Raw genomic sequence first — 15,242 nt, forward strand, 5'->3', positions numbered from 1 at the left:
GCAGCATTATGAAAAACTGTAGGTGGTAAGACTTTTTCTCAGTGCAGCCAGGTAGATGGCATTGGTGAAGGCCAGCCTATATTGTATTCAGGAATTTACTACCTGTATAAGGCAATTCTTGTCAACAGAAGAAGTAGTTTCCTTAGGATCTCGAGTTGTCCATAACAAATACCTGACACTTTTGTCACTTCAGCCTTATGTGTGAGATATTGGTCCACAGTAAATACTGAAATTGCAGTTGGTTTCTAGTAATATAAAAAGGGGTTGCATAATCATAGGCCAGGCCGTATTAAGGAGGGATGGTGGGGTGTTTAGGGTGAGCAATTCCCTAGTTTTGGATAGATTACGCTTTAAAAAGTGTGTGGACATCCATCAACTTGTTATAATCAGTTGGTCAGGTAGGTGGTATTTTATTCCATGTAGAGGTTGTTCTTCGTATTCAACAGTCCAAATATAATTTGGCTGCCATTGGTGCACATGTAGGAATGGACACCTAGATGCCGAAGCATAATAGCCAATGGCTGCATGGACAGGTTGAACTACAATGGGCTACAATAGGGACAGGAAAGAAACATGTGGGCAATTATGGGGCAAGGAAAGTGGTCTGCTGGTGGTTAGGGATAAATGAGTGTAGGAAGCTTGCTCTATATATAGAGCACTCTAACGAAGTATACTGTACAGAGAGGTCATTGAATCTCTAATTGGTATTGTAGAGCCAAAGGCAGATGTGACTAATGCTCTATTTTGAGGTGGTGTGGGTGGGCAGTTAGTCCTGTTTCCTAATGAAAGCTATAGCCCCTTCTTAAGTTTTGTTCCTGACTTGGCACCCTTCCCCCTGCACCTTATTTGTTGATGGTAATTAATTAACATAGGAAATCAGATTAACATCTTATCACACAATGGCCAATGTTTTTAAAGTTAATTCTGTAGTTTATTTCCGGTGCAATGCACAGAATGACAATGAGAGATCGTACAATCACCTTATCACAATGCATCAACATTGCTCAGACTAATGTGCAGAAGGCAAAGCATGTTCCCACAGCCCTGCCTGGTCGTTTGCGAAGTTCTGGAGGTTCTCTTTAATCCTGATCGCTCTCTCTCTGGGTGTGCTGTCCAGACAAAAATGAATCACAACTATGGTTTGTTCGCGTTCTTAAAATCGCTCTTTTTTGTTATTTTAATATATGGCAAATATGAAGGAGCGGTTGAAACTTGTAGGCAGTTGTAGCTATGGAAACAGTACACACTCCTATGACGGCAACTTCCCCGCTGCTGGTGAAAATTGTCACCGTCCCGTCGCATCATAGTTCCTATCTGTCCGCAATATAAATCTGTAAAACACGCCTTCACAATTTTGTTTGGCACAAAAAACACTTTTGAGCAGAAATGTGCTTTTTGGGAAAGCCCCTGCGCAATAATTTCTGAATGTCAGCTATAGTTCACAGATGTTCATTGGCTAATGGGAGCCCCATCTACATGTAACCTTTGCATTGAATACAATACAACAAAAGACCTAGCGCCACCGGACTGTCACTTTTTTCTCACGCTCGTATGGGCCTGTGCATTGCGCCATATCTACAAGGCAGTGCTAAGCCACTTTTTGTGGCTTAACGCCGCCTTGTAAATGTGGGCCCTTCCGACGCAGTTTTCTGCATCAGAGGGGCGTGCAGTGGGTGTTGCAGTGGGTGTTTCACTGCAACACCCATTGCTTTTGACGCTGCCCCAGGTTAACAAGAATACGTAAATCTGTGGCAGCGCCAAAAACTAATGCCACCCCAGCAGTGGCGTTAGCATGGCTCAATGAGGATAAATACTTTTAGTTCTCCTTGTTTTTGCTTTTTCTATGTTTGCAGCATTCGGCAGCACACATAGGAAGAGCAAAACTCCATGAATGATTGTTTATGTGCAGAAATAGACACCTTCCTGTACATAAACAATCATTCCCTTCAATAGAAACACCCCTGCACTATGGTGCAAGGGTGCCTGCGTTGGTGCTGGCAGCTAAAAGAAACACATGGGTGCACCATATTTGTGTAAATACGGCACATCCCTGTGTTTCAGAAGTGACGTCGCTCGGTGCTCCCAATTTTGGCGAGCTCCACGCTTCGCCCCTTCTGTGTAAATATGCCCCTCAGGTTGGTTGCATGACACTACTAAAATAACGTCAATATCCACCTGCGATATTACGGATCACCTACAATGACCTACCCCTAAATTATAAGGTAAAATAATATATATTACTATTCTTAACTCCACCCATGCCTACCTTGGGCGGTAAGTGTAAAAGGAATAAGGAATAGTGAATATTCCTTTGCCGTACAATGTAGTAGTAAGTTAATATTCTGGATGTGATATTATTGCCATTCAGTATTTCGCATCCAATATAGCTACACCCAACTTTAGTCCTTTAACATTTTACTACTCCAAAGCAGAAGCTCTACTAAATTGAACTGTGTTAAACACCAGTACCTTCATTAGCACAACAAAGACATTGACATGCACATTTTATGTTCAAGTAATGAATTCCTGAGCTTAACAATAAAATTCTGGTACAAAAAAAACTTAATTGAGGCAAAGTGGCCATTTAGTCATCCATATATACATACATATATATATATATATATATATATATATATATATATATATTCATTAGGGGGCCTAATCCATTCATAAAATTATTGCTTGGCAGCTGTCAATGAGCTGCAGCCGCAAGCCACAGAATATGATTTTACACTTACTGGAGGTTGCCAAATAATTTCCAGCCCAGAAGGAAACTCTCTGAAGCACGCTGATGCCTCACTGTGCTCATCATGGTGAAGTGTCCTTTAACAAGCGAGCTGCTAGTTTTAAATGCACACCTTACAAATGCATGTTGTTCCTAAATGTGTGAAAAATAATTCTTCAATCCGCAGTCTAAACTATCAGCTATGAAAAGTTCAAAGTGCAAAGTGAGAGACCAGCTGATGAGCTTTGACTTGCACTCCGTGAGTCAAATAATTCTGCATTGCTGCTATTCAGACTAGCTCGGACGAGTACACCGTTTAATGGTGTAAAAACTGCAAGCTTTTGTTTCACAAAATTTTGCGAATTTTCATAAAATTCATTTGCGTATCTTGCCTGAGAATTGACTGCAAAGGTTTCTTCTTATTCGTGTCCTGCAAGATACCATCAAGACTCGAGGCTAAATTGGCTTCGAAAATACATCTTCTGTTCTATTCAGTGTCTTTTAAGACATTTTCTGCTCGGAGAAGTCCTAATAGAAAACATTTTAAAATTTCACACATCTGAAATTTGCAACATGTTGTTAATTTCATGTAACAGAACATTAGCATATGTCGTGAATTACACAGTCGTTTTAAAATTTTCACATTGGCCTTCATGTGGAGTCTTTCCGTATTCTAAGGCAGTAGTAGGTAGAAATGTTACAGTTCATTTTAAAATCCTCACCCCTCAGCCCTTGGTTACTGAATTAGACCCGTAGTTAGTGCACTGACAGACACCAGGGATAGGCACGTTTTTAAGGAGTAGTCATGCAGACTAAGGAATTCAGTGATGCAGAGTAGGAGCCATGAGTAACGAAAATAAAGATGGAGCTACTTTGGACATGCCCCTTTAAGTCAAAGGCAGCCCCCATCTCTCGACGCGTTCAACAATCACAGAGACTTTTCTCTTTTTTTTTTTTTTTTTTTTTCACTCGTCACTGTGCGTGCTGAGGCTTCAGGCAGCGGTGGCTACCTTGAACCCATGTCAAAGCTGAAGTAGTAAAAAATACAGACTAGAAACAGCCACCAAAATGCAGAGTGGAAAAAAGTGTTCATGAGGTCTAAAGCAATAACACGATTTTTCTTTGTAGCTTCCATAAACTAATGTGCAGCCAGCTACTGGGATTGGTTAATGGAAGAGTTTGGTGAAAGGTTGCATTTAATATGTAATAAGTTGTCTGTATTCTAGACGAACAATATATTGTAAGTATATTGTCTTGAGTTTGGCTAAAACTCTTTCTTTTGCCCTGTGGGGCATCCAAGTGCATGTGGGATAACCAAGTGCATGACTGGTGCAAGTTTATTAGGGAATCTAAATGAAAGACATTTTGCGATCTGTCTTCCATGATAATGGGGCTGTGGGTTTTGCTTCTAGGAACAATCTGGTATATTCTATGCTGGTAGCACCCTAGGCAGTTGCCAAGTATTGGCATAATGTTGCATCAGCCCTATCTAGGTGTGCAATACTCAGAATCCACTAGGCTCTGGATCTACTTTGTGGAGATAGATCAGCGTACCTACTAACTGTATCGACCTGGCAACTCCTGATTGACCTCTGGAAACACATAGGGGCATATTTACAAGAAAGTGGCACATCATAGGTTATGTGCCACTTTTCTTTTGCCCCCCGAGCACCTAACGACACCATGGTAGTGCTGTATTTATGTTACAGCACACCATGGCGGTTGTTAGGCTAACAGCATCAGAATATTTTATGCTATTGTGGTGCCTTGCTGCACTAGCGTCAAAATATTTGGAGGCCCATAGGTTACTATGAGTGCGTCATTTTAATGCCTGCTTTGATCGGGCGTTAAAAATTATGTCAAAAGTGGTGCGGTGAAATTTTGTAAATTTCACTGTTCCATTTTTGCAGGCCTCCTATCGATGGAACGCCCCCTTCATATATTATTCCAGGCGCAGGCATAATGTGATGCAAGGGATTACAAAGTGGTGCAATGCATGCGTTAAGTCACTTTGTAAAGATGGCATGGTGGCAATGCCTCCTTGATACCACATTAGCATAAAAGAATTATGCTAATGTGGTGCAAGAAGGCACCAAGGGTTTGTAAATATGACCCATATTTCTGTGTTTTGGATTTTATGATTGACTGCCATTTTGTAAAATCAGGGAGTGCAAAATAAAGTGATCCTCCCCCAAGCTTGCAGAAAGTCAAACTGAACAGGTAATGATAGGAGAAATAAGTCACCCGTTTTCAAGTGAACTATTTTTAGAAGTTTTCACTAATTATGTGCTTGCAATCTATTTTTTTAACCAAAATTTGCAATGGCATCTTATTTGTAGACGTTCCTTGGTCACTAAAGTTGACTGGTTAACAATGCAGAGAGGAGCTTACAGTTTAGATGTAGCCTCTGCTCTGCAGGCAACAAAATAGCTATGGCAGAGCAGACACGTAGGGCGACCACTTCGATCCAGGGCATCACGGACACAGCCCTGAACTCTTCACTCATAAATCATTGATTACATGTATTCCAATGGATCTAGTGCAATGGACGCAATTTAGGACTTCAACACACAGAGTGCATTAAAATATCAATTAAAAATATCACAGAAAATCCCAGTACAATGTCTCTAGTGACCTGAAGGAGTTGGTGGGTATATAGACATAATAGGTCATCAGCCAATGAAAGGCATCTACATACAATTTATACAAAGTTCAATGGCAAATGAAACTCAGCAGACTCAGCAGAATATGTAACACATCATTTTTGTTGAACCCCCTAACACTTACACTTCTCATTGGATGTTGGGCCCTAGTGATGGGACTCACCGACTGTCACATGTGTTCTCCACATAGTTTTTTAGCGGACATATAGTTTTCCTCATTTTCACACACACTGTGTCTAAAGGAACAGCAATGCAGTACGGGAGCAGCAACATCCACAAATGTACAGCTGAGTTCAGGGTAATAGCAAACAATGCATTGTTACTGAACGTTGTTTTCAAGGAACGCCCTGGTAAGTTGTATCTTTCACACAAGAGCAATGAAACACACTTAAGGCTTCTTGTTTCTAAGTCTTTTTAAGGTGGGGGTTGCAGCTAAGCAGGCACAATGATGTAACATCAGTCAAGGCTCCATAACATTCAACCATTGCCTTACAGAAGGACCAACGGTGTGTTAAAATAATTTGGTTATATGGTTGTAGGAGGCAGTTGCTTAAAAACACCAATTTGCTTCCCTCCTGCTATTTTGGTGCACTTTGAAAGTAAATGTGCATTGCCCTGATAAAATGCAATTTCACATGTTTTCTCAGTTCTGTGCATTTGCCTAGCAGCCCACACAGTGCAGTTATGATGCTGCTAACCTTCAGAAATGGCTTTTTTGACCTTGTAAACTTTCCTGATTGCCTAAAGCGTTACAATGCGATACAGCAAAAACATATTACTGTTGCAACAACAGAGGCAAGCAGGACCAATGAGCATTCCAACTTAAAAGTCACTTTTAGTGAAGGTAGCTCAGCATCGCTCTTGCTCATCACCCTCTATTTTTGGTGTCAGTTGAAATGTGACATTCAACTCAGACTTGTGTCTCATGTACATCCATTGGCAATCTCATACTAAGTGACTGAATGCAATATAGATAATACTGAATATGTGGCATACTAGCACTTTTTTCTCAGCTCACATGGGAATACCATTCAGCATTAAATACTCTTGGCAAAGCAGCATATGATCTCTGTGAATGTCTTGCGCATCTCCAAGCTGCGGAAAGCATAGATGAGGGGGTCAATGACAGAGTTGCACATGATCAGCACCAAGTAGGTGTTGAAATAGGAGGTGTATCGAGCACAGTAAAAGTTGGACGGGCATGAAATGATGAGGATGAGATGGAGGAAGAAGGGCGCCCAGCAGACTATGAAGACCCCCAAGAGAATGGTGATGGTGATGGCCCCCTTCATGCACGTCCTCTGTTGCACCTCCCCGTCTACAGGCAGCGCTGCAATTCGCTTCACGTGGAGACGTGCAAACAAGAACATGTGGACATAGAGGGTGGCCATGAGCACAAGCATGGTGAAAAACATAGTGATGAGGCACACAATGACTGTGGTGCTCTCGGAATAGACAATAAATACCACTCCGCAGACTATGCAAGAGACCCAAATGATGGCAATGAGGACAAAGGCTTTCCTCACTGTCATGATGCTATGATAGCGTAAAGCATAGAAAATGGTGATGTACCTGTCAATGGCAATGACCAAAAGATTGCAAATGGAGGCAATGAGCGAAATGCAAATCATGGTGTCGAACACATTGTCCATCTTTTGGAGGTGCTCGTCGTTGATCACCAGATATCCGTTGATTACCACTGCAATCATGATTGTCTCCAGAGAGTTTGACACACTCACAAGCAAATCCGCAACCGCAAGGCTGCACAGGAAAAAGTACATAGGGGAATGGAGGTTTTTGTTCTTTAAGATTGCAAGGATAACAAGGATGTTTTCTAGCAAGCTGATGATGCCCAATGCCAGAAAGATCTCAGTTTTATTGACTCCTTTCTCCGGGAAATCGATGATGCTTCGGTTGCCAGTGAGGGTGGTCTCGTTGACGTCTGCAGTGTCATTGAGGAGAATAGTTGGCAATGTAAAGATGAATTGTGTAGCATTCATTTTATGCTGGCTTAGTCAGATTAACCTACAACTCTATGGCAACACAGGTGCAAATCCCTTCCAAGGGGGGACCAAGGCTTTCCCAATAAATCTCTGCTGAACCTGCTCGTGCTGATTTTGCATCGGGGAAGCTAGAAGCTTGCTCAAGCGGTCTTCATTGAAAATGAAGTGCCTCAGACATCCGCACAAGTTGATCTTTTTAGAACAAGAGTCGGCAGCAGGACCCTCGCACTTTTCATCTTCTCAGTTGTTTTTCTGTACCTCCTCTCACTTGTCTTGAAGCATCAGTCGAGGAACATTGCTGCTCACAGTCCCACTCAAGTTCTGCGTGCTGGTGGAGTCGTGGTGGCAGACCATGCAGAACATCTTGCGGTGTTCCAGTCGCAGAAAGAAATGAAAACACTGTGCCATTTATAGAAAAGAGCAGGAGGTACAGAGGCTCCTCCTCAGCCCTCCGCACAACAAGCTGGCCACTTACCGAGCAGCCACCTCTTTGAGTGGCAGAGAAACCTCGTCTCGAGCAACAGGTGCGTCAATTCCACATTTAAATGCCTATGCAGCGGCTTCGAAAATGATTTGCTGCCCTCTGCAGATAAGATGGCAAATGTGCTAGCGCGCGATTCCAAGATATTCTCTTTTAGATTTCTCAAATGGTTGGTGATTGCCAGACTTTTTAAACTCATTATCTGACGCAGTATATATCTGTGTCAGGCGATGGCTTGATTAACGTTGCCGTAAAATTGTGTTTTTTTTTTTGTCGATCTGATCAGAAATCGAAAAAGCAGTAACTGACTCAGTCATTTAGGCATTTATGTTGGGGCTTTCATTTGTCACTGTGGAGAGTTAGAGACTACTTATCGAAGCAGATTTCGATGCACGGTTAAAGAATTGATACTGTGATTTTTATCCTTCGGCAGCCTAATACGTTCTTTGTGCATGCTCGATAGTGTCCTCCTGTGCACACAGAGCACAATCAAGCTGCTATGCTGGAAGAACTATTTTCGAACGGAGGGGCACTGATTATATGCGGTGACCCTATATGGAGACAATGCTGTTAGGTGGATGATGTTGTGTCATGAGCCCTAGGCCCACATACAAGATAAGGGAACACAGAGACGCCGCATATATGGCTATTAGAACTGGCCTCGAGCACGTGCATGCATTCAGGCTCTTTTAATGGCAGGGTCATCTGACCCGGTACGCCTGTTTTGGATGGGTGTGGGGTGGATTTAAAGGTCTTCCCTCGAGGACTGGCTGGGAGTAGCTGCATAACACCAGAATGTGTCCAGAAGGACACTACATTCCTCTTAAACTATACTAAAAATAAAAATAAGTTCAACCTGGGGTATAAAATAAAAGAACACTAGTCACTGACTTAGGATCAGATTTAAGAAAAGTGCAGCACACTTTTCTTGTGCCCCCTAACGCTCCCTAACGCCAGCATGTGTGCACCGTGTGTAAGATACGGAGCACCATGGTGGTAGTTAGGGATTTAGTGGCAACATTTTTTACGCTAGTTCTGAGCTTTGCAGGATTAGCGTTAACAATTTTGACGCTAATCAGGCATAGCCCATTGAGTTCCATTATGAATAATGGTGTGCCTTCTTTTAATGCTTGCTCTGAGCAGGCATTAAAAGTGGGGGAAAAATGATGCAAAGAAATCTCTTAGATTTCTTTATGACATTTTTTTGGCCCCCTTAATGGGAGAACGCCCCCTTACGTACATTATGTATGGCATGCATGATGTAGCGCAAAGGGTTTCATAGTGGCGCAATGTATGCATTGCACCACTTTGTAAATCTGGTGCTACGTTTTTGGCCACTTACCACCACATTAGCATAAAAAAATGAAATTATGCTAATGTGTTGCTATATGGTGCAAGGGACTCTTAAATGTGCCCCTCGGTCTCTCAGCCTCGAGAGGCAGTCCAGAAGACAACAGTGGACAAGTAGACAGGTGCAGCTGGGAGCACCCAGGCTTCTCTGCATACATCCATGGTTTAACCAGATATACAGGGCACGAACATGGTGTAGATGGAGTCCAGATCATTTGACAGTCCTTTGAATTTGGTCAAAGTCCATTCATGCAATGTTGATCGGTCTTACTTCCTCTCCCGGAGTTGGTGTCAACATTTCGAACGTGGTGCATCAGGAGCACTGGCGGAGTTCGCTGTAGAGGTTTCTCAGAGGGTATGAAGCCCCCATGGACTAAAAATTCTGCAGAGACTGGGAGGACATTAACAATGCTTGGACATCTTCTGCTGAGGCTCTGATGTCTCTTGGTACTTTGTTGGTGGAGCAGTGTCTAGACCATCTCTCATGCAGGGATTTTCTTGATGGGTTGTCACAGGACCACATGAACTGTGCAGGGATGCGTGTGTGCCATGCAGGGCCCGCTGTAGGATTGCTGACAGAACCCATGGCCAAGTAGTTCATGCAACCTTTAGGGTAGATGACACATGGTCAGTTGTACTTGCCAACAGGACCCAGGTGCAGGTGTGGCTAGCAGATAGGCCCATATTTATACTTTTTTGTGCCACGTTTGCGCCATTTTTTGACACAAAAGGGGCGTAAACTTACAACATATAATTGTATATTGTAAGTTTGCGTTGCTTTAGTGTCAAAAAATGACACAAATGTGGCGCAAATTTTATTTAAATATGGGCCATAGTCTCTGGATAAGTGGCCCTTCATGATGTCAGGATTGCATCCATGGTGTCTTAGTGGTTTGCAGGTGTTGGAAATGGCCTTTCGGCAGGGTCACCCCCAAACTTTTTGCATTCCTCCTCTTTTTCTGACCTCATTTTTGCTGGCTTTAGGACTCTGCGTACTTTACCACTGCTAATCAGTGCCAAAGTGCAGATGCTCTCTCCTTAAATCATGGTGACATTGGCTCATACCCAATCGGCTCATTTAATTTACTTGTAAGTCCCTAGTCAAGTGCACTACATGTGCTGAGGGCCTGTCAATTAAATGCTACTAGTGGGCTGCAACACTGGTTGTGCCACCCACATAAGTAGCCCCCTAACCATGTCTCAAGTCTGCCTCTGCAGTGCCTGTGTGTGCAGTTTCACTGCCCCTTCTACTTGGCATTTAAAAGTACTTGCCAAGCCGTAAACTCCCCTTTTTCTACTTATAAGACACCCCTAAGGTAGGCCCTAGGTAGCCCATAGGGCAGTGTGCTATGTAGGTAAAACGCAGGACATGAATATGTGTGTTCTATATGCCCTGGTAGTGTTAAACAACTAAAATCGCTTTTACACTGCTGTGAGGCCTGCTCCTTTCATATGATAGCATTAGAGCTACCCTCATACACTGTTTGAGTGGTAGATCCTGATCTGAAAGGAGCAGCCAGGTCATATTTAGTATGGCCAGAATGGTGATACAAAATCCTGCTTAATGGTGAAGCTGGATTTTATATTAATATTTATGAAATGCTTCTTTTAGAAAGTGAGCATTTCTCTACCCTTAAATCATTCTGTGCCTTCCAATCCACGTCTAGTTAGGTTTAGTTGACAGCTCCCTTGTCCATTCACTCAGGCAACACCAAACACAGGATGCTCAATCACACTTGCATACATCAGCATATTGAATGGGTCTTTCTGGGCTGGGAGGGTGGAGGGCCTGCCACTAACGTGTCAAAGGACAGCAGCCTGCCATCACACAAAGGACTTACCACACCCCCTACTGGGATCCTGGCAAACAGGATGGAACTGAAAGGGGACCATGTGCACTTCTAAGCCACTTTTTGAAGTCTCCCCCCACTTCAAAGGCACATTTGGGTATTTAAGCAGGGTCTCTGACCCAACCGATTTAGACACTTCAGAGGTAGACACTCTACTTCATCAGACACTTCTTGACAAGACACTCTTGTCACAGACACTTCCTCAAGAAGAGAACCTGAACCAGAACCTGTAACCTGCCAAGAAGAACTGCCTGGCTGCCCAAAGGACTCACCTGACTGCTTTCTGTGAAGGACTGCTGCCTTGCTGTTGCCCTGCTGCCTTGCTTCTCTCTGGTTGTGCTGAGAAGTGCTCTCCAAGGGCTTGGATAGAATTGGCCTCCTGTTACCTTAAGTCTCAGGACCAAAAATACTTCATCTCTGCAAGAAGACCTCATTGTGCGGCCAAAATTGACGCACAGCCTGCCAGAAATGAGGCACAACCTGCATTGCAGTGAAAATTCACCGCACGCCGAACTAGAACGACACAGCCCGACTTCGCAATGAGAAGATCGATGCAGCACCGGAAATTTGACGCACGCCACACTGGATCGACACACAGCCTGCCGTGCGGTAGAAATTTCCAAACAACACCCACCGGATTGACGCGACCCCTGTGACTTCGTCCTGTCAGCGCTGCATTTCAACGCATCGTCCCCGGGGTGTCTGAAAATCCTGCAACCTGAAGAGGATCCAAGACTGAGCACCGTAAATCAACACAAAGCCTACCCTACGTGAAAAATAAATGACGCATCGCAGTGTGCTGCCCAAGAAATTGATGCACACGTCCCTGTTTCCCTCGCATCTCCTCCTCTGCGGTTCTTTGTGAAGATTTTGAATGCAAACCAGGTACTTTGTGCTTGCAAGAGGCATGTACTGCTGTCACTTTATATAATTTTTACAGTGATATTCCAAAATATACTTATTACATTTTAATAGTGACCTGCATTTATCAGATAAATACTTTATATTTTTCTAAACACTGTGTGGTGTATTTTTATGGTGTTCTACTGTGTTATTGCATGATTTATTGCACAAATTCTTTACACATTACCTTCTAAGGTAAGCCTGACTGCTCAGTGCCAAGCTAAAAGAGTGTGGGCACAGGATAATTTGGATTGTGTGTGACTTACCCTGACTAGAGTGAGGGTCCTTGCTTGGACGGGGATAACCTGACTGCCAACCAAAGACCCCATTTCTAACAGCAGGGGTAAGGCTCCACTTTGGTGGTGAGATGCTTCTTCAGAAGTTGCATTGATGCACATGGCAATTATGGCGTTGTTGCCACTTGATAACCTGTACGACAGGCAGCAATGACTTGCATGTACTAAGGGTGACTGGAAGGACTTATCAGCCATGTGGCTCGTTGCATAGTTGGTGCATTTCTTCTCCTTCAGCATGTGCAGTTGATAGCAGTAATCACATCTGTTGCAAGCAGCCAATGAGAGATGCTTGAATGGTCTCACTGTGAAGCATGGAGCAGGTCTGGGGTCATGCATGGAGGTGGCTTTCTTTCAGTACTCCCGCTGAGCTTTCTCCAGTGATGTAGCTGCACCCCAGGGGATGGCTTGTGTTGGTGGGAGCACTCTTAGGTAGGGGTACCAGTCCTCGGTCTTGTCCCCTTGTTCATTTCTCCTGCACACCTGTGGTTGTTAGATTCTTCACTCTGACCGGATTGTTAAACACCTTTCTCTCCTCTTCTTTCCAATTCTTCTCATGGCAATATGACACTGTGCCATGCTCTCTTCTTTTTCTGGCCTGGTCTGGTCAGACCCACTTCTCTCTTCTCCTTTCTTTTAGTTCTTCCTTGCTATGATGTGGAATCCAGCCGCATGTCACATGTGTTCTCCGCACATGATGTGCAGTGGTTTCAGGCCATGTGTCATCATTTTTCTTTGCATTTACCTCTTGCAGGTCCTGTCCTATTCATCTAACTTGCATTTGGGGTGTGCGATGCTCCTTTTGCCTGTAATGGCCACTGGGTACTCTGTCTTAAGGCAGTGTGGGAAAGGACGCTCCCTGAACAGTCTCTGGCCCACTGCTGGACAGGACTAGTGCAGTTACGGTGAATATGATCTCCTTCCTACATTCAGGCCACAAGGGGCCCCTCCTCCAGGATCCCCAAGGTGCACTTCTTGGTGGATGGCGGGTAACCTCCCTTCAACCTCCTTTTCGCTCGGGGTGATAGCCTCTTTCATACAAACGTGCATTGTCTATTCACCTTCTTGGCATTGTCTCTGATTTATAAGTTATGGGCTGCCAGCAGGCAGAGAGCTTGCTGGGCTTTTCCTTCAAGTCCCTGGTATTTACTTGATATGTGGAGGCTATACGAGTCTTGCATTACTGTTCACTCTCTGGTGCGACAATGGAGTTCACATTGACTGGGCAAGGGTTCAGTGCTTTGCTGGCTTATCTAATATTCAAGACTCCAGACACATACAGGTGGTAGGGATTTCTGCTGCTCAATGTGCTGGTGTGGTACCATTACCCACCAGTGGGAGCATTAGCACTACTGGATATCTGAGAGTTCATGACATGGGTAGCAAGACTGTTGCAGGAAACAGTCTTCACCCTTCTCCACGTGTCAGCACACAGTCATGGACCGGTGCATCACACTCATGGGTAGTCTCTCTTTTGTTTGCTGCCTCAGGCCACTCTCGTGGTGTGCATCTGGTTTAGTTCTCTGGGCAAGGTCACAGGGCATTGCCGCTTCCTATCACAGCTGGCTCAGTTGGTGGCTGGGGAATTGCTGGGAAGGACCAGTTCTCTCTTTTCTTTCCATAATCCTTGGGCACACCTTCTGTCCTGTTGTTTCTGGTGCAGCGCTTGTGGTGCACACTTTGTGCAGCCCGTTCGGCTCCTTTCTCATACTGGGGAACAGAGCACTGAAGATATGGTACAGTTGCCACGGGAGCTGCTAGGTATTCTCACTCTGTCTTGCGGAGGTGGTATGCAGCCTCCATGGGCGCACAATACTTACTGCTCCCATCTCGGCTTCCTCTGCTCAACAGTTCTGCCAGCGACATTCTCATTCACCACCCCTTGGCCCTACCACAGCACACTTATCCCCCTGATCCACTGAGTAAGGACAGGCCGGGTGAGTTGAAAATGTTTATGATAGTGCTGCAGCCCCAACCGATAGAGCAACTTCGATGTGGTGCTGCAGCCCCATTATTGTTTCCCTGGTGGAAGGTATATGTAAGTGCAGTGAGGCTGCCTTCATTTATTCTTTGTGGCTGGCTGCTTGCACTTCTCATAAGTATTTGTTGCACCGCATCTTTATGAATCTTATGCTCCAAGTCAAAGTGGCCGATTGCGGTGCAGCAAATGACCGCTAGGTGACACTGCAGCCCTTCTTCTCATGCCGCAGCAGTTTTCAGGATTGTGGGCCACATTAGGGCTGGAGATGCCAGTGCGGGGCTTGAGTCATCAATGGTGTGGCCCCTGTCCTCTCCAGGTCAATCAGCAGGTAGCCAACAAACGGCACAGACCGCTCCTCTGACCTTTGGAGCGTTGTTGGGGGTGTGCACAGTTGGCGCTTTCAGCACTTGGCTTGCATTTTCACTTTACTTACCGGCCAGCGACGGCTGGTGCTGCAATGTTGCCATGGGGGGCAAACAGTCCCTTCTCCTCCCCGTGAAGGTGGTGGCAGACGGTCACCTGGGGGTGCACAGTGCACACCCTGGCTCTGCAAGTTACTTCTCCTGCGCTGGTTAGCTGAGTCCAGTGCAGGGCTTCCTTCAGGGTTGGTTTGGCCCCAAACACTTGGTCATGTACTTTTCACATGAGAGCGGGCTGAATGCAACTGTTGGCAGCAAGGTCGCATGGCAGGACATCTCTTGCCCTTGTCTGGTACACCTCATGTGGTGTTTGCAGGTAGGTGGCAGGCGCTCTGCAAAGGGGTTTCCATATGTGCCTCCTGTCCAATGAAACCTCACCTCCTTCTTGACAGTACTGCAGGAATTCACGTAGGCACATTGAGAATTTCTCTTATATCAGCAGGCTGCCAGTATCCCCAGAGGCACATGACTTTCAGGCACACTGCCCAGACATCAGGCTTACTGCCTGGGTGAAGGTCATCAGCGCAGACTCCACTAGTTCCAACACACGCCAAATGAATCTCTCAGCAGTCTG

General features: G+C 44.8%; 1 protein-coding gene across 1 annotated transcript; it reads right to left on the reverse strand.

Moving 5' to 3' along the window:
• Positions 1–3,698: 3,698 nt before the first annotated feature.
• Positions 3,699–7,846, reverse strand: MC3R (melanocortin 3 receptor). The gene has a single exon (XM_069201972.1). The coding sequence runs from the start codon at positions 7,386–7,388 to the stop codon at positions 6,426–6,428; it is 963 nt and encodes a 320-aa protein (XP_069058073.1). The 5' UTR covers positions 7,389–7,846; the 3' UTR covers positions 3,699–6,425.
• Positions 7,847–15,242: the final 7,396 nt, after the last annotated feature.

The sequence above is a fragment of the Pleurodeles waltl genome, chromosome 7 (assembly GCF_031143425.1).
Source record: "Pleurodeles waltl isolate 20211129_DDA chromosome 7, aPleWal1.hap1.20221129, whole genome shotgun sequence".
Classification (NCBI taxonomy): domain Eukaryota; kingdom Metazoa; phylum Chordata; class Amphibia; order Caudata; family Salamandridae; genus Pleurodeles; species Pleurodeles waltl.